Source organism: Pocillopora damicornis, chromosome 10 (genome assembly GCF_964200805.1).
Source record: "Pocillopora damicornis chromosome 10, jaPocDami1.2, whole genome shotgun sequence".
Classification (NCBI taxonomy): Eukaryota; Metazoa; Cnidaria; class Anthozoa; order Scleractinia; family Pocilloporidae; genus Pocillopora; species Pocillopora damicornis.
The window spans coordinates 13401699-13421002 of record NC_142679.1 but is presented as its reverse complement, the minus strand read 5'-3'; the positions used below and the strand labels follow the sequence as shown (position 1 = coordinate 13421002).

At 39.4% G+C, this 19304-nt stretch overlaps 1 protein-coding gene across 2 annotated transcripts; it reads right to left on the bottom strand.

Moving 5' to 3' along the window:
- Positions 1 to 234: 234 nt before the first annotated feature.
- On the bottom strand, positions 235 to 17478 carry LOC113675461 (uncharacterized). Of its 2 annotated transcripts, none has more exons than XM_027192043.2 (7): positions 17393 to 17478; positions 9245 to 9299; positions 8702 to 8736; positions 7113 to 7822; positions 6439 to 6594; positions 5250 to 5297; positions 235 to 4515 (listed from the first exon to the last, which is right to left on the bottom strand). In XM_027192043.2, the coding sequence occupies exons 2-7, from the start codon at positions 9283 to 9285 to the stop codon at positions 730 to 732; spliced, it is 4776 nt and encodes a 1591-aa protein (XP_027047844.2). In that variant the 5' UTR covers positions 9286 to 9299; positions 17393 to 17478; the 3' UTR covers positions 235 to 729. The 2 variants fall into 2 exon arrangements, with proteins under 2 accessions (XP_027047844.2, XP_027047843.2); XM_027192042.2 differs by lacking the exon at positions 17393 to 17478 and adding an exon at positions 11247 to 11450.
- Positions 17479 to 19304: the final 1826 nt, after the last annotated feature.

Here is a 19304-nt window from a genome sequence, read left to right as displayed (position 1 = left end):
TGCTTCATATCTCCATGAACGCACAGATGATGTATAGACCAATTGTTTTAACATTTTCAACCCGATGGAAATTTTTTTTCTCGAGGGATTTTTTTGCTGACGTCATGAGCGTGCACAATAGGAATATGAAGCACGCTCGCGCAATTGAATTTGATTAGACAAATTTACTAGCTATGTTATAAACGTGGTTAGAGACACGGGTATATATATGAACAACGCTGTCAATCAACAATCTTTGCATGATTCATAATATATTTTCAATCGCAAAACTATTTAAAACAACGCTTTCCAGACCTGTTCTCATAGTAAAAAAGTCACGGGGATCAACTTCGAAGAAATATTTCTTTCCACTAACTGTAGAAAAAAAAAATTATATATATATAACTGAAACAAATACTCTTCTACCACAATCAGTCAGAAGAAGTTAAATTTCCAAAACCCACAGGAAACAATTAAAAGAACTTGCTAATTTACGCGTTTACCGCTGCTTGACAAAATCAGGGCTCAATCAGTAAACACTTTCTCATTTTCTTTTAAAAGAAGAAACGTTTCCCAAGAATATTAATTGGGGGGCCAGATTTTCACAGCGACATTCAACATCAGCTCTAACATAAAAATCTAGAACTAACTTTTGAATATGCGGAAGGTAACATCGAGCAGATAAATTATGATCAATAAATACTCCAGGTAAGACGCATCAAACAGTCATTCCAACAGAACACGTTATCATTATGAAGCAGCAGCTGGTAAGCTATAAGGCCCAGTTTGTCCATCGTTACCAATCGCCCGGACAATGAAATGGTGAAGTGAAGTCTTTTTTCCCAACAAACGACGTATTCTACATGCCATGGGAAGTTTTATTGCTTTCAGTTGGCCAACTTTCACCCACCGAGCAAGTGACTTCCCCTGTTCATCTGGAGTCACCATTAGTGCAAAAACTTCAAAAGAATTTATATCCGTTACTTTGCTATTAGGAGGTACGTTCCACATAAGAATAGCAGTGCTTCCATTCTCCAAACGCAGAGCAACTTGAGGAATCGGAAGTAAATTTATCTCTTCGGATTTGATTGTTCTGTTGGGGGAAGCGCTTTCTTCATTTAGACCATTTTTTGCTAAAGAATTTGATATTTCTTTACTCTGCTCCAGCTTTTCTCCTAAGGGAAGAGGTACATTCATTGAATGCTGTGTCTTTGTTAATTTCATGTCGGCTACGGAGGGCGAGATTTGACCTTTAGTAGTCATCTCGCACATTCCATGTTCTTCCGCATTTGATTTATCATCCGTTTTTGATGATGCACTCATGCACTCGTTACAGCTTGCTTCCACTTTCAGGGAAGTTGAGAATGGTCCCCTGGTATCACTACGCGTATCTACAGCTTCTTTGAAGACATTTACTTCGCTCGCACATGTGTTTTTCTCTTCCTCACAACCTTTACCTTGGGGCATAAGGCTACATTCACCTTGTTCCAAATTGTCAAGATCCACTGAAGCTTCTTTCACAATGTCCGTTGGTAACCCTAATCTTTCATTCTGGGTAGCAGAGGTCCCTACGACTTGCTGGCTACTTGAGACTGACGCGAATGGCTTGCTTTGTCCTGTGGTCACAAATACTGAATTTGTCGAAGTAATTATTTCCTGATCTTTGGTACTGCAACTACCCGGTGATTCTTCCACAGTGTCGCTTGGTGTAGAATCAAGTAACTGTTCTAATCCTTCATTGTTTGAGACTGATAATGATAACCTGCTTCGTTCCGATGTCGCACATTTCAAGTCTGTCGGTGTATACATTTCATGATCTTTAGTACTGCAAGTACCTTGTTGTTCTTCTACCACTGTATCCTCAGAAAAAATATGGTCTTGGTCATTACCACCAAACGTTCCATTTTCAAGTTCACGGCTGTCGGTCTCATCAGTGGGATCTGTTAAGAACGTTACTTCACTTTCTTGCTCACTTCTTGCACTTTCTTTTGCACCCTCTTCATTGCCAACTAGTTCATGTGAGGCTCCAGGGTCAATGTTCTCATCACTGCCACCCTGACCGTACGAGGTACAATCTACATTGGAGGCACTTGAAACATCCCCAACATCATCCAGGCTGCGCCTTTCTGAGAGTGAACGAGATCGCCTCGGAATGGTCATTCTTGGTATCACCGGGGACATAAGATTTACGTACGGGTCTTGAAAACTATTGTCATCCTCCAAACTGCTGGTAACCTCCTTACCATCACTGTAAAGTTCTTCACTAGCTACTACTTGAGGTTCAACCTGTTCTTTGTCCTCTTGGCCACTAACTGCCTTTGAAACGTTAACTACCGATTCACCGTTAGAATTTGCTGACGCACATCCATTCTCAGAAGAGTTTTCCGAGTTGGCGATTCTATTTTTTAAAGTTATGAGTCGTTGAACTGTTTCCTCTAAGACGCCACCGGGTGTTTTGGATGGTATTTTGTACGGATCCTTAAATACCTCGTTTGTACTATCATCTTGGTTTGAAGTGTCCATTTGTGTGGAAGCGAATTTACTTGAGCAAATGGAGCTACTTAAATCCTCCTCTACGTACCCAACATCAACATCATTTGAATGTGAATCAGCCGTTTCTGGATTGTTTCTTTGGTTATTTGGTGTTGTTTTCCAGGTTCTGCTTTCGCTACTGATGTTCCTCTTCGGAACTGTTGTTTCTCCTGAAGATATATTTCTATGCACACTACCGGAGGCAATATCATGACTAACATGTACATTGCGTTCAACCGTTCCACCTCTCAAGCTTCTGTTAGAGTATGCAACATCTGTTGATGTTTGGTTGGACTGCAGTTGGTTTCCAGCATCATGCCGAAGCGGATTAGCTGTGGTGGGGGCTGATCTTTGCTCTGACATGGAGACTACACGATTTGCATACGAGATCATTAACTGAGACTGCTGACCCAAGTTAGGAAGCTCTGTTACATAAGAATGCGGTTCGTTTACTACATTGAGTGGCTGGTTTTTATTGCTGGACGTGCCTTGTGACTCACTGTAAACACGCTGAGCCTGAACTTCGCCATAGTGGCTCAAAGTTTGGATGTGAGATTGTACCCTTTTATCTGAGTTTCCATCGACTGGTGTTGCCTGGGCAATGATGAAGCTGTTTGATGACAGAGACGATGATAAATTCTGTTGTATTTGTTCCTTGTCCTTAGCTATCAAATTTGACATGACTGGTACCCTCTCTGTTAGATTCGGAGCTGCTGGGGGGTGGTTTAGACGAACGCACGTCTGCCCTTTATATAACTCAATCCTTCCATGCTGTGATGGCACTCCCACCACACGCTGTGAAGTAGCTACCTGATCATTAAAACTCTTCGAGATTCCATGAAGAGAGAAAGACGGTTGTTCACAGCGCCTGGACGATGGCACCCACTCTTTTGAAGCTCGACGCGTAATCTGATGCTGAATTTCATCATTGTACCGTCGTATGTTCATTTGAACATCACATGGTGAATCTCTTAGCAGCTGTGCTAAGTGCCTAGGATTCATCTGCTGCGAAGCAGAATGCTGTTGTGTTCCTGTGTACTGTGCAGGAGTGCTGGTAGAGGATGAACTTCTATTATACGTTTGGTTTAAAGAAACAGAATTCCTATGTGCGAGTGCTACTTCTTGATTTGGCGTCGTCTTTTCATTGTTTGGAAAGGTCGAAGTAAAACGAACGTTCCCTGCTATGGCTTGATTTGGCCGCTGTTGCTGTCCTGCGAACTGACTGCGAAACGTTGCCGATCTCTGACTAGTGTACGGTAACGTCTGATTCAAAGAACTGAAGCTCTGGCCTGTTGACTGATTTAACCTAACTTGCTGAGGCACATGCCCTAGAACATTTGAAGAGGGATTTGTTGCACTTACTTTATTCCAAACGACATAATTACCATGATAAGCATTTTGATGACTTCCAGGCAACTGTAATGGGGTTGAATTTGAATTTGAGTGAACTACATTCGGTACACTTGCATGGTAACTTGCAGCAATGTTACCCAAAGTCTGGTAACCTACAGTATTGTAACCCGAGGCCTGAGCAATATTCACGGGGTACCGAGTATCTAGGCTAGTTGTGTAAAGCTGTTTGCTCATTAAGTCGTTTGACCTTTGTCCTTGCGTTAACGGTGGAGGTTGAAAGGTTACTTGCCGCACATTCATCCCAGTTCCAGGTTGGCCAAAAATAGGTTGACTATATGCCGCTTGAGAGGGGTTTGGTGGCTTGGGATTGCTAACTGGAGGCTGAACAGGAGTTTTTCCCTGGATGCTAGGCATGACAATCCCTTGCACCCTTGTGGCAACAGCATTTTGCGTCGAAGATCGTGGTTGCAATCCAGGCACAACTACAGGATCTGTTTGGCAAAAACTGGACGCCATTTTCTTTGGAGGTTCTAATTCTTCTGGGCTTGCCTGACATCCGATAGAAAGTGAAACAAGAGTTACATCTGGAGAGGGGCCCCCTGTTCTAAATGGGGAGGTTGCTCTATCAACAGCTCTTCCGCGGCGGAGACTCTGTTCAAAAGAATAACATATAAGAGTTTATCGCAAGAGTCATAAAGGGAAGCAAAGAATGTATTTAAAAAAGGACGAGCGAAAGCAGACAGGGGAGTTATGATAGTAGGAAACATACAGACTAGAAGTTACTGAAAAATAACGGGAAAAAAGTTAGATTAAACTGAGAGGAGGAAGTTAAAGAGGGAACCCTAGCCAGCAGCTTGCCTTGTAGTTCTGAATAACGCCGCAAAATTCATCACGCTTAATTCTGTTCCTTAACAACTGCTCGTGAATAAATTGACCCATAACATATTTGATGGCATTTTCCTGAAAAACTTGCAATTGTGGTAAGATACTCAAATCAAATAGGAGTAAAGAGGTAGCAAAATATGCAACAAAAAGATAGATCTGTAGCTTAAGAAACAGAACGAATTTGAAATTGGGATCTATAAATCGAGGGAAAGCATCGTATGGCAGAGGAGGGGAATTAAGCCAAGTACTAGGAACTCCATTTTTTAATAAAACTTTTTTTGTTCATCATATGATGGTTGTCAAACCTTTAATGGCTCCAACACTGTTCCCCCTTTAAGACAAAAACATGTTAGTCGTTCTGCGGTTTCTCTTTCTATAACGGGAAATACTGAACTACATCTACTTCGCTGGCAACCAGTTGCTCTAATAAGTATTCAATATGCATTGGTCAAAGGGTTGCAGCACAGATGATGTAATTCGTGGGCTCTCAAGTAACTTACCAAGTCCATATTAATTTGAATCCCTCTCGAAACAGTTTCAGGTTTCCCCTGTAAATGTACATTGTGCATGAAATGATTTAACTTAGTCTGCATGCACAACAAATCCTGAGTTAAGAAGCCTATATGGAAATGTCACCTCTTCCCTTTGGAAACGAAAAACGCGAGGAGGTTTGGGAAGATTTTAATTCGTAGGAAGACATGTTAATAAACATTTTGTAGGACTGTTAAATCTAATATATAGATTTAGCCAAGCCTAAAAGCGGAACTCGCATTTTTTTTCCCGCACATCTCAAGGACACAACGCCTTGTCCCCCCGGCCACGACTACAACCCGGGTCGTCCGACTCGGAGCCCAGTGCACTGACCACTGGACTACTTGGACGAAGCCGTGACGTTGGCGTGCCCGCGGTACAGCTGACCACGCATGTAGGGCTATTAAATCAGTTCTATAAATAAGAACGTGCATGTTTCCAAGTTGGCCTTCACCCTTTCACTCCCATGAGTAACCAAGAAGGAATTTCTCCTTACAATACAATAACAAACAGACAAGTGATAAGAATAAAGTTATATGGCAAACAGTAAGGAGAATTACTACTGTAATCTTGGGAGTGAAAGGGTTAGAGGTTCTCGTACAATTGGTGTATGCTTCAGAATTAAGCAGTTTCTTAAAAGTGTACAGTGGGTTACAGTTACACTATCTTTGTCTCACTGTCGAGAAGCAACTCTGTTTAAATAACAGTTGTGTGGAGTTCCTTACAAGGTATATACATGAAAATCTGAGAAAATGTTTCAAGGGGTTTGGCTGATTTCACTAACCACTGGAGCTTTTTTTCCTTCATTAATTCATGCTTGCTTCCAAAGAATCTCGTAAAAAAGCCCGTTTTGTGTTTAGGCCTAAAAGAAAGTCCATGTGAGACAAATTTAAGTTTAAAAAAGTGGAATGAAAGGTTCTTAAAATCGGGTTCCTGTTTTTTTTAATTGAATCTAAAACTGTTAATAAAATTATGACACTACAGCATGCAATCTATGAACATATACTTTTCCAAATGATAGCATACTTATAGCAGTCAAGCACTAAAGCTGTCTATGGTTCATAATTATTCCTTTCAGTTGCTTGTTATATAAATTAAAAGCACTTCACCTCCTTAAAGAAAAGTGCAAACTCTAAAAGTGCTACAAAGTGTGCTCACCATTGAGGGAGGAAGAAAATCGTTCACAAGCTTCCTTAGGTTTTCACACTCTGAAACAAGTTCTTTGTTCTTTTCTTCTAGCTGTGATACTAGTTGTTCCAGCTGTGTCTTTGCTTCCTTTTCTTCGGCAAAACTTGTCAGAAGGGAATTCATAACCTGTTTTATGTGAATTAACAAGTAAAGATAAAGAAATGTGTTAATTTAATTTCTCTATGCCTTTACTGTTTCGTGATAATGATTTACACTAAAGTTTTTTTTAACCTGAGTAAGACAGGTAACTTCTCATATAAAGTTATCTTCATGAACTATAAATATGAAAATACATCTGTGACAAGTATTCCCGGCACTGCTCTCCCTGCTGGTGCAAATTATCAATTCTCTATTGTAAGATGGTGAGGGAGGGGGGGGGGGGGAAAGAAAGAGAAGGGAAAAAAAGGGAAGGGGTACTTGGCCCCACCTCTTGATATAACCTCCTTTTACTTCTTCATATTGGCTGTCTTGTCTCTACAACACCTGCTATTTTCCATTCAACTTATATCAATTTTTCAAACATCTAAAATCTAAAATACACAACATAAAGGTTTTGTTGTTGCTGGCATTGTTACATCATTCAGTGATTAATTTGAGAAACTTGCACTCTGTACTACAAGGGCTAAAAAACAACCTCCACAAACCTCAACAGTACTCTGGTACTGATCAGCACTTAAAGATTCAGGTTCATGTGAAAAACTGCCACTGCTACTACCACTGCTACAACGAGGTTGCAACTGTTGGTTCTCTTTCAGCCAATCCCAGTCATCTTGCTCAGTAGTTGCAATTTTGAGAATAGCCTCTTGGCCATTGTCATTCAATAATGTCTTGCCAAAATCTTCTTTCACCTGCTGGCAGGTCTCAGACACAACATCTGGATAGCAAGGTACTGTAATACAGTCTTTTTCCCATAAAAATGGAGAGTCACCATTCTCATTAGGAAGGGGCTCATCTGAATGAAACAAACACGCCTTCACTGACTTTGGATGGAGACAACTGCTACCATTGGGTAGCTCACAAACAATCCTTTCTGTATACGTCTCTTCACAATCAGGGTATGTCTCAATATAGCCAGTAGATAATCCACCCAGGAGGTCTGACAACCTGTGCCTCACAGGACTCTCTGCTTCAGAATTTGTTTCTTTTCTTCTTACTGGTTTGGTTGTTGATGGTACCACATCTGCAACTTCCTCTGTGGTTGATGTGTTTGCAGCACCATTGTTATTTGAGGGAATCTCATGTTCCTTGTTGACTGACGCCATTTGAAGTTTTGTGGTAAATATTTGTAATCTTTGTAACTGTTCTTCAGACAGTTTGAGTCTGGGGATAATGACTTGCAGTCGTGTCTTTTTACCTGTTAATATTTTTCATGCAAGAACTTAGTAAAGAGAATTTAAAATCTAAATCCATTTACACTCAATTATTTTATCAAATGCTTGCTAGTCACTAAGCCTCAGGCCTGCCACATTTCATTTCTTCCCCTTTTCATAGTTAGAGATTAACATACAGCCACTATAACTTTGAATTTTTAAATTTCTCTCAATCTTGTTGGTGTAGAAAACAAATTCTTTGCCACCAACAGAATACATTACCATTGTCATAAATGTTTAAGCATTAATTTATCATAAACAAGTAGGCTTCACAGGCATTCATTCTCTTGAGATATTACTGTCCCATTCAGTAAAAAATAATTTAACCCTTCAACTCCCAAGATCTGATTGTTAATTCTCCCCTGTAACTGCTACACATTCTCTCATTAGTGAGTAACAAGAATTTGGTGTTAGATCAAGATAAGAACCTCTATCTAAATAGTTTGACTATTCTCATTGGATAAGGTATGAATATTAAGGGGAGAAGTTACATGTTAATCAGGGAGTAGTAGGGTTCATCATTGTTTTCTTGTTATTGTTATGTGTGTAAGCCTATTACAAATACAAGTAAATCATCTTTGTTTCCAAAAAATTCAGAATGCAACAATGTTACAATGTAAGAAAGTATATGTTGAAGTAGAGTCCAAAGTTACTCATCCAGGTGACAAATTTCACATTGTGTTGGTTAATCATATTCTCCTGGAGTTATTGCAAAAGAACAGATTACTGGAATTAACCATCTCTGTCTTTAACATCAACCTTAGCTGTCAGCTTTATCACCAGAAGATTTTATCCAACTGCAAGTAAACCTTTACTACAGAATGGACCTAACAAATGTATCTAAATATTTTCTTAATTCACACCTGTTTGACCAACATCAATTGAAGTGTCAGATAATCTGAAAGAAAAAACAACAAAAACTATCAAACACCCTGTTACTGACAATAATATAGTTACACATAAGCACTTTAGAAAGTAAAAAAACAAACAAACAAACAAACGTGACTCAGAATGATTAGCTTTCTGCTAAGAAGAGTACAATAATTTTAATTCAAGAAATGAAATAGCAATACAGCATCAAACCTCTAAAATAAACATGTGAAGGAGGCCAATTTAGGCAAATAAGGTAAAACAACACAACAAAAATAATAAATCAAATAAAAATAGAGCAAAACAATGAAAGGAAGGAAAAAATCAAAGATGAAAATAGAGAATCTATGTAAGAATTTTTTTTAAAAACTTTTTTCTAAAAGTTGACACACTTGATGAATTTAAAGGATGGGGAGGCTGAAGAAAGGGATGGGGAAGTTTAATGTTTGAAATTAGTGTAAAAATTTTGTTAAGTTGAGTCAGATGAGTTCATTACAGAATCAATTTTACTGGGTGCAAAAGAAATTAACACTCACTTTCGTTTAATGGTATGTGGTGTGCTGCCACTGTTATCCATATTTTATCAAAAGCCTAGTGAAAAAAATCAAAATTAAATTAATAATTTAGCCATCAAAGCAATGCAAAACACAATGCAATCGGTTGTTCTCCACGGAAACTATCTACAACTGTATCCCAATATAGGGAGTTTCACAAATGCACATAACAAAACATCTGGTTACAAACTTTTTTTGTGGCATGTAACTCTTTGCCTGCACTTTTTTCTGGGTCATGAAAAATCATAAACCAGAAGTTCTAGCATGTAAAGCACAAACCACATGTCATGAAATTATTCCTGGCTGCATTGAAAGGCCTCACACTTATTGCCATATGATTTACTTAATGCAAGTCAGATTGCAGTGGTGTCAAAAGCTCATCTTAATGCAGTGATAGCCACAGGTAATTACAGTATCCTTGGAAAATACAAGCCCTGTGGGCCTTGTTAGGTTCTCCTTTCAGTTCATTGCAGAGAACCACGCAGTGATAAGCAATAGCAAGATTTAACAGCATGTGTAAATTACGACTGCAGAAAATTCCCCCACAACAGCAAAAGTCCACCTTAATACTGCCTCAGTGGCAACTTGGAGCTCAAACTTAAATAATTTTGCGCCCCACAAAAAAACTTTTTTAACTATTAATACTATAAATTAAACCACTGCATGGTTAAACAGGTAATGGAGACAAAATAAGTATGCATCAAAAGTACACAAATACATACAGGTGTTAATATCTTAATTCGAGTCAAAGATCATATCATTGAAACCTCAATTAGCAGAAAGCGCGCCTGACAGTAAAATTAACTATTTCAATAAACAGAGACTACTGTCAATGATTTGCCGCAAAGAACAAGCACTTCTTTCCACAAGCTATGGTGCATGATGACATCGCAACAAACTTGGATACACACAATGATAAAAAAAATAACTACAGCTACGACAACAATAGCAACTGCACATGCTTTAAACCAAATATTGGCTTTTCTCCTCCATTGTAAAAAATTGTGCTACTCATTATGTACTTCATATGTCACATATATAATAATTTTATTAACCCAGAAAACTGCCATGTAAAAAATTACAACATATGAAGCCGCTTGAAATACATGGCTGGAGGTAATATCTACATCAAGGCAAAGGAATTACACTTATGAATTCCACTAATAAGTAACATTGTTCCTAAGGAAATGTTAGTCGATAAAAATATTTGAAAAGCAACACTGGCAAAAAAAAATGATTAAAATAAATAAATAAATAAAAATGATAATGGAGGGAACTACAGATCAGGAGCGGCATTCAGCGCATAGCGTGGAGCCACAGCTAATTCGGGAATGTCCATTTGATCGTGACTACGAAATAGTGAATTCATATAACTCAAAATCTACATCAACTCAGTCTGTATAATTCTCGTCAACGAACGCCTTACGCCGATCTCAGATTGACGGCTAGTACTTAACCCTAAAACGACTATAAACAAAACTACGTAAAAACGAAACAACCGGAACGAAATCACTGGAACATAGCCACCGGAACAACACCAACGTGACATACTTAACTACTTCAAGTTGATTATACTTAGAATAGCGCATTGTAAGAGCAGAGCAATTCTATTGCACAAACGTTTCCAAAACGTGCTAAATTGTCAACACAAAATAAGTCAGTGGTTCCTCTTTAAATGATCGCAACAGGGAGAGATTAAGTCCCTATTACTATCACGTCGTTAGAAAATGGAAGCCCGCCAAAAATGAAATCGCCAGAACAAACTCAATGTATTCGTGCTCGCGTCACTTGTGCTCAACAAACATGAATAAATAAACAGGGTATTCCTAGGATTATGAAATTCCAGTTGAATGTGAAAACCAGTACCAGCAGGCATCGATTGTAAGCTTTCCCTAAAATGTGCATTTGACATATATCTTGTTCCGCTCGCTAAAGACACTTGCACGTGAGAAACTGCACCACGACGACAAGCAGTTGCACTTACCTGTGGTTGTGAGTGTTTTTAGCCCTGTTATTCCGTCGTTTTCTTCAGTCAGGCGCCGTTCACTTAGATTGCTACGGTCAATTTATCATGCAACTTGCCACGAAGGAACAATTATCACCAGCAGTGGGCAACCCTCAACAATCCGGTCATATCGCGAACATGCTCGTGTAAACCCAGAAAACGTCTGTGTTTTCAATAAAGTTTGACAAGTGACATGTGACGGAAAAGATGGCCAATCAGGAAGCAGTTCAGGGGACCCCTGCTTTGAAATACGTCAAAACAGAAGTGTCAAATTTTCTTATCTTAAACTCTACTAAGAAGAATACTTGAAATGGCGAAGAGGAGGAAATAAAGTCATTTTCAAACTGTAAAGTTATTTTGATTCCTAACTGGTCAACCAATACCTAACAAAAGTAATGGAACCATGTGCTATTTAGACAAGTGGGACTTACATCTTGTACAGCTTTGAACAAAGAACAATTTGAATTTGTCTAATACCAAACAGATTAAGTCGTCTATGGTCTTTGATGAGCTTCTTCAAGAACCAGGGTTACTCCTGGCTAACAGCACTTCAAGAGCTCTCTATTACTCTCCTAGCCCCAAAGCTCTCGCATAATAATAATTCTCTTTGCTAAATTAAGCATGTTTATTATGCAGATTGTGAGTGACTTCAGCTGGGCAAACTGCCTAGATCAAAGAAAGTCCCGATTTGTTTATGAGTGAAACAATACAGTTTGGTTTGGAAAGATCATTTAAAAATACATTTTCTGTACACGAAATAACCGAACAGTTAATACGTAAATGACTCGTAAACGGTTTTTCCAAACTTGTGTGTCAAATTAAGTTTATGGGAGCAGACGTATACGAATATGCGTTGTGGAGATGTAAACAGAGAACAAAGGGTACGAAAGGCGACAAAGGTAAGGAAGGCAACAGAGTTTTAATAAGTTCAGGGAAATCATCAATATGCGACTCAGGTGTGAGTTTTTCACAGCCTAAAATAAACTGAAGTTGTTTCATCCGAAGTCAAGGCAGCTGAAATCACCCGTTGAGATAAACTTACGTAGATGCCGGCAAGATTGTTATCAATACAGCTGCCTGTTGTATTTTAAAAATCATTAAAAGAAACGGATGTATAAAAACTGAAATTTTCGTTAAGCGTTCTTCGTTTGATCAGCCGCGTGCTTTGTTCAGAAGTCTTCGCTAAAAAAACTAAAGGTTTTCCTTTCAAAGCTCATTTCAATTGTCTCCCCAAAAGAGAGCAAATGAACTGATCACTTGAAGAGGAAAACACGGACTATTTTTTAACACTCCACAAGACATAAATAGAGATCGAGAACAAGAGAGCCTTCTTTGATATGGTCCAGTTCTAGGCTGTCGCCACGACTAACATATTCTGCCAAGTGATGCAGATATCAAGGTGAGACTGATCTGATAAAATTGGTCAGGAGAGCACTGACCATAAGTAACGAATACTCAACACCATCGACTGTCATGTACCTTGGTTCGCATCTCTCTATCCAAAAGTTCAGTTCAGTCCAGTTCAGTCCTTATATAGGATATGGCATGATGTGGCGAGAGGCATATGCAAGTGATTATCACCTCGTTCCCTTACGGGGATCATCTATAACAATGCAATGCGAGACAAGCCTGAGCGAAAGAGCAACCTTATCACGCCCCTTCAAAACCATTGTAAGGCCCTAAATAATGAGTTTCCTGGTGTAGGTGACGAATAGCTAGAGCACAGAAGGTCGGCTCAAACACTTGAAATCATCAAACTGACTCCTGATCAGTGTAATAGTCGTGACCAGAAGACAGCTCTCTTGGCCAATAGACCTGAGAGGGATGACTCGTCAATTTGTGACAGCTGAAGAGGGATATTCCCCCTAAAAACACTATATAAGGTCGTCTATCGAATGTTCTTGGACATGAGATGAAAATACGACGGAAGAAAAGTACGTACGGCAAGAACAATCCTCCTCCGAAAAGAAGGGGCTCTGATTAGATCCTTATCCTTGGAAACATCCAAGAACGGATCACTAAGTGCCATCATTCCTGCATATTGGTTTCACGGATTAAAAAGGACATTTAAACTATCAGAAGTAACGAGCTGTGGATTATTCTTAAAAGACTGTGACACCATGCCATCTAACGTCATCCAAGACATATCAAGGAAATATCCGCAGCGTTGTCGGAGGCGGGAGGATATCAGACAAGTCTCCTGTGGTTACCTCCCTATGTCTTCTTTTCTGTCCAGTGTTACCATCACCTGGATGATGAAGCAAATACCAAAACTGCAAGAGGAGGTCTGACATGGAATTTCGTTACAGCTCTAAGGGATCTGCACTTTGAAGAGGACAAAGCTCTACCCGCAATCTGGCACAAAATGATTTCCAAGGGAAGTGTACTTCTTCCCTCAGGCACGTGTGCCCACTGGTCCTTGAGTAATAACACCAAGACAAAGGTGCTTGAAGAGAATGATAAACGATAAACGGACAGTTGGAGACGCCAACTCCTTCACTTGTCTAGACAAACATGGTGGGTCAAACAGAGATATTACTAGCAGGTGGCAAATTGCATGAAGATAAAATGTAACTTTCAATACTGTCTGGGGGGGGGGGGGGGGTCAAGGATCTATTACAAGTACACCCAAGGGAAAATTCTAAAGAATTGCCTGGCCGCTATTCTACTGTATGTGTCAGCTGACATCGAGCAGACGTCGTCCATCGAGACCTCGTCCATAGTGAGTCCTTGGCTTTATTTGGCCACATACGAAGAAAAAAAACTGCGAAGATTAATCTATGAAGACTTGTGGAGGGTCACATCTTGTGGAAAGAGTAAACAGCTATCGAGCTGCTCTCAGCTGATTCCCTGAGAGCAGGATGGGGTGCAGAATGCAGCCGATTACCTTGACAATAACCGTTAAGGCTGTTTGAAAGACCGAGGTGAGGAAGTTAAGGCAAAGTGGACCAGCAAGCAAAAGACACTGAAGGAAGGTAGAAAAAACAGAAAGGTCTTCATTTCACTTTCAGGAACGACGAGGATAAGTGAATGAATGGACTAACCCTAACTAACTGAAGCGCTAGACCAGGCTAACTGAAGTGCCAGACTAACTGAAGTGCTCCTAAGTCGGCGGCCTTATGCAACCAATGTGGACAACCTGACATCATGGTTAACGGTTCACGATTCAAAGTCGCTGATAAGTTTGTATACCTTGCCAGTTCAATGGAGCGAAATGGCGCCACTGATATGCAAATGACCGTCTGAATAACAAGGGCAGGTTCAGCCCATAACAGATTGTGTGTCACGGTCATTATCTGTCAAATTACAGGCATCGGTCTTGAAGGCTCTGAAGCAGTTTTGCCATTCACACTCCTAAATACATGTGTATAAGACCTGGACCGCCAGAAACCAACACCACGCCAAGGCCCTAAAGCTTCCCTCTCAAAACCTTCCTTATGAAGCTTCATAACACGAAGTGGTGACACAAGGCTCCAAACATCAAACTACCCACGTAATCTGGCCTGGTCAGCATCCACATCTCAAGCTAAGTCGGGTTGTCACGTACTTTGCAGTTGGACTGGAGGCTTCTCAAGAACGTCTTCAGCCGAACCACTTACAACAATATTGGACAAAATAGTTTCACTAATGTCTACAGAAGTGCTTCGAAGACACTCCAAAGGGCCCCTTCGATGCGTGGATAACCAGGTCACACACGTTAACACTCGCAAAGTTAGCAAGACTTCTACAGCAGAGCAGTTGCGGTTAGCAAAAGGCTTCGGCAAACATTCTTCAGTCCTACTGCCAGGATCTCTTATCCCTTTTCCTTCTCTGTTACAATTTTCATCATATCTAGTTTGCGAGAGTTAGTCATTTTGTCCACCCAAGCGTCCACAGGCAAATGTACACTTATGTTATGAAAAAATTACGGTGTACTGGAACATTGCTTTCTCGCAGACAAATTCTTAGGGTCATTTTATAAACCACAATGCCTTGATTTTTCAACATGTAAGCCATACTCTTCTTTTAATCGACCGAGTTACTCTTGCAAAGACCAATGAATGGATCAGTAAATTATTCAAGCCGCCTATTGTCTTTACCTTTCTATTAGTTTATATAAGCGAGTCTCGTTGTTATTGTTCACTATATGAAGAGTATAGTTTATGATTTTTCTGTGTGTTTTTAAAGGATGTATTTGCTTTCTCTTCTCTTTTGTTTTTTAGCCTTTCACAATTCGACTCAACGTCTATCGTTTTGATATCTTGAAATTTCAGAGAAGAAAAACCACTAGTAGTTCCTTTTAATTAGCAACTGGAGATCTCAATCTAGGCAGTCAACAAAGTGCTTCGTACGTTTCCGATTCTTTGTACACTTTTACATCAATGCTTTTGTTCAATATCGAAGTTGACACTGGTATTTAAATATCTGTAGTAACAACTCCGTTCTCGAATATTCGCCGTTCTCATGAGAGGGTTGCAGCTGAACTCGCGCTCGCAATTAGATTCTATTCATTGGATAATTTTCCATGCTATCGCTTGCTTCAACGTGACACCACAATCTCGGGAATAAGTGGAAATTTTAATTAAGTTTCTCACCTTTACTTCCTCCGTCGCTTTATCTTAATTAGAGACTTTATTTCTAGTTCGGGAAGCTGTAAATTTTAATCTCCTTTCTCTTAGTTGGTGTTTTCCGATTTATAATGGCAGTTGGAACATTTAAGTAAAAATTGCAGGATTTCAAGAACACATTTTTTGCTTCTTTACTGTTTCTGTCAAACAATGTAAATTTGTAGAAGAATAAAACCACGTGCTCGATGGAAAATGCTTAGGTTCATTGTGAAGGTTTTGTGGATTATTATGTCGGTTGAGGTTTACTCTATTACCCGCACTGATCTCCATGTCAAAGTTCAAAACGAACTAGAATGAACTTCGGTTAAAACCGAGCTAAGATTGATCCTTGACGTCCGTAATAAGATCAAACCAGGAAATGGTGGCGATTTTCCGTTCCTGCACCGTAGTTATAATGCGTCCCCGCCAAAAGTGTTATCGTCACACTCGCCAACTTGATTGTAATTGGACAAACGAACTGCCAAATTCTACCTGGTAAAACTGTTATCCCCATCTTCGACCCAAACCAAGACAGTAGCCGAACACTGCCGGGTATTTTGCACTTTACACGCCACTTGCATCGCAAATTTTAAAACTGAGCAAAATAACTGACTAAAAAAAGTGAGTTTTACAGCGGTTGGTCATTGTCAACGTTTGAATTGTAACTGATGAACAATGGTAGCCTCGCGATAACTTTCGGTAAATTTACTTAATGAGACATATTCGTGATTTAAAACGGAACGCATGAGTCGAATTTGTGACGGCTTAGTTGGTCAAGAAACATCTCTCGCTCATAAGAAAAAAACTCGACACCGATTATTATTATAACTTTGAGAATGAAGCAAATTGTGATTCCTCACTGGGTGAAGCACCAATCATTCCTCATAATTCGCGTTGTTGCCACGTTTTCTTGTCGAATTGGAACATTTTGGAATATACCACCAAGTACGTCATAGAGCAAACGTCTAAGTTTCATGACTACTCTCTGAAACACGTGTGAAAGTTTACATGAAAATAGATATCGATTGAAAATTATTTCATATGAATATTGTTATTTTTCTATATGTTTTGAAACGTTGTTTTGGAAATATATGAAATGCACGGAATGGAAACTGCGACTTGTTCTATTAACATAGCTGTCGAGTGAATGTTACGATGGAACGGCAAAATTACGTTTAGATAACAATGAACGTTTTCCTTTAATTGAGTAGAGGTAGCCATCAAGGTTAGAAACAGATTTGGCTTAAGAAAGCTTTCAGTGAACAATTTTTAATCGATCCCGTAGGAAAGGTCAACATTTTTTACATGAAATGCACTTCACCTATCTTGAGAATGAAGTCACAGTGTTTGACATTGTTAGATTCGAAGATTTTGCTCTCGAGTCCGAATGACGAATTCTTCGATACTGACATAGGTTATTCAGAAGAACGTGTACCGCTCTAAAAGGTCAAAGTCATAATCACAATCACCATCCATTGTTCGCTTTAAATCTGTCATAAAATTAACAAAGTCATGATGAAAAAGATGTGACGTTCTTACCGTTCTGAGACTTATTTCCACTTTGGTTTGGCATCATCTCAATCCGATCGTCGTTCTTCACTAATTAACGGCTCTGTACATGTTTCTTTATGCAAATTAAACGTCGCGTAAAGAAGGCAAATAGAGAGAATATATTAAAATCGTCGATTCCACAACTTAGCTCTGTTATAGTCAACGTAGTTCTTTTAAAGTCAACTTATCAAAAGCAAAATTTTGATTTCACTTCCTAATCAAACTAAGTATTATTCGTAGAAAGTAAATATTCAAATTTCTGATCACCTTCAGCAACCTGGTCAGTAAAGAGGCTGAAGAGTCTGCAAGACGAGCGCGTCGTTCGCTTACAGGTTTACGTAAACTCTTCGTGATACAGACAAAATTTACTACAGTCTTTCTACTTAATTGCTGAACAAATGAAACAAAAAAACTGAGCTGGGAAGTTATGACTGAAAATTTGGGTTTATAAAAATAAACTTTGCCCGGCTATTACTTTCATAAATCGAAGGGGTTGGTTTGAAGAACGACTATTATGCTAATTGTTGTTGCTGCTGACAGTGGACATAAAGCAGTGAAAGAGAAATGATGTACATCCGTCGTTGAAAGCGTAGAGCTGCAGTCTGTATGTCCGTATTTTACTACAATGAAAACATGGCTGATTGTGTTTGCAGGCTGGATAACATGAATCCTGTACCTCAACAGACGGGGAAAGATACCTCTCTTACCTGCGTTATATTTATCTATTTTCTCCTACAAAATTTTTTTTGAAGCAGTTGTAACTTACGGAACAACTCTTCTCTATTAAGGGAAAAGTTTTCCAGGTCGAGGATTTTAATTTTTGTGGCAATAAATATAGGAAAAATAAAACAGAGAACAAAAACCTCAAATTTTGAAAACAGTCTGAACGCAAAAACATAAAAACAACGACAACAACAGCAAGACGAAGCGTAATACCAATGAGTAATCTTTTGGCCACATTTTTGCCCTTTTATATGGACCTTTACTTTGTCTCGACTAAGTGGATTGATCCAGAAAAATTATGTCATCCGCTCAACCAGCAGATGTAAAATTAAAACCAATCACGACTTAGTCAGTCGTGGTTTTCATGCGCATCGGGGAGTTCGCTTGTGTTTTGATTCAGGAAGTTTCATAATTGTTTTCCCTAATTGCTATGTTTGGTCAACCTTGAAAATCTCAGATTGACCTTACCGTGTACGCACCAGGCGCGTGGGAACAAATTTTAAACTGAGGGGCACTATGGATAGCACAGCTCCGGGTGTTTAATGATGGGCCGTGGACTCATCCCAGCAGGGGATCTGGGGAGGATATTTTTTCCAAAAAAGAGGGGGGATACGGGCCTCCTACTCCTGTGGCCTTGCGTGCTTGCCAAAAGCTCGATACAGGTGGACATATATGGAAATGGCACAAGTGGGTATTGAGCTTTTGATGCAACTTACCCTTTAGAACAAAATATCTCGAGTAGCGCCATTGTTTGTCTCGTTCAGGTTGGTTGTGACTGCTGTGGCATTTCCGAGAAACCACAATATGGAAGGGCAAAGAATTCCTTCCATTAGCCACACTGTGGATCGTCATCTTAATCGACTGTGCCACTTCCTTGCATTGGGTAAAGTGTAGTGTGTAGTTGCCGCAATTTCCATGCGGCAAATTCAAATTTCCATTTCCAACATATGCGTTTCGTGGAGCAAGTTATTATTTGCATGGATGATTAAGTTTAATCAGCCTGTTACCCTATTTCACCAAAGTATAACTGTCAATGAATGACCTTCAAATGTGAATTACAATGTCAGATAAGTGTTGCTCTCCTCGTCTTAGCACCGAGACTTACAATGCATCGTAAATGTTTCAATTATATATAAGAGAATACAAACAGTTGATAATCTCCTGTTATACAACAATC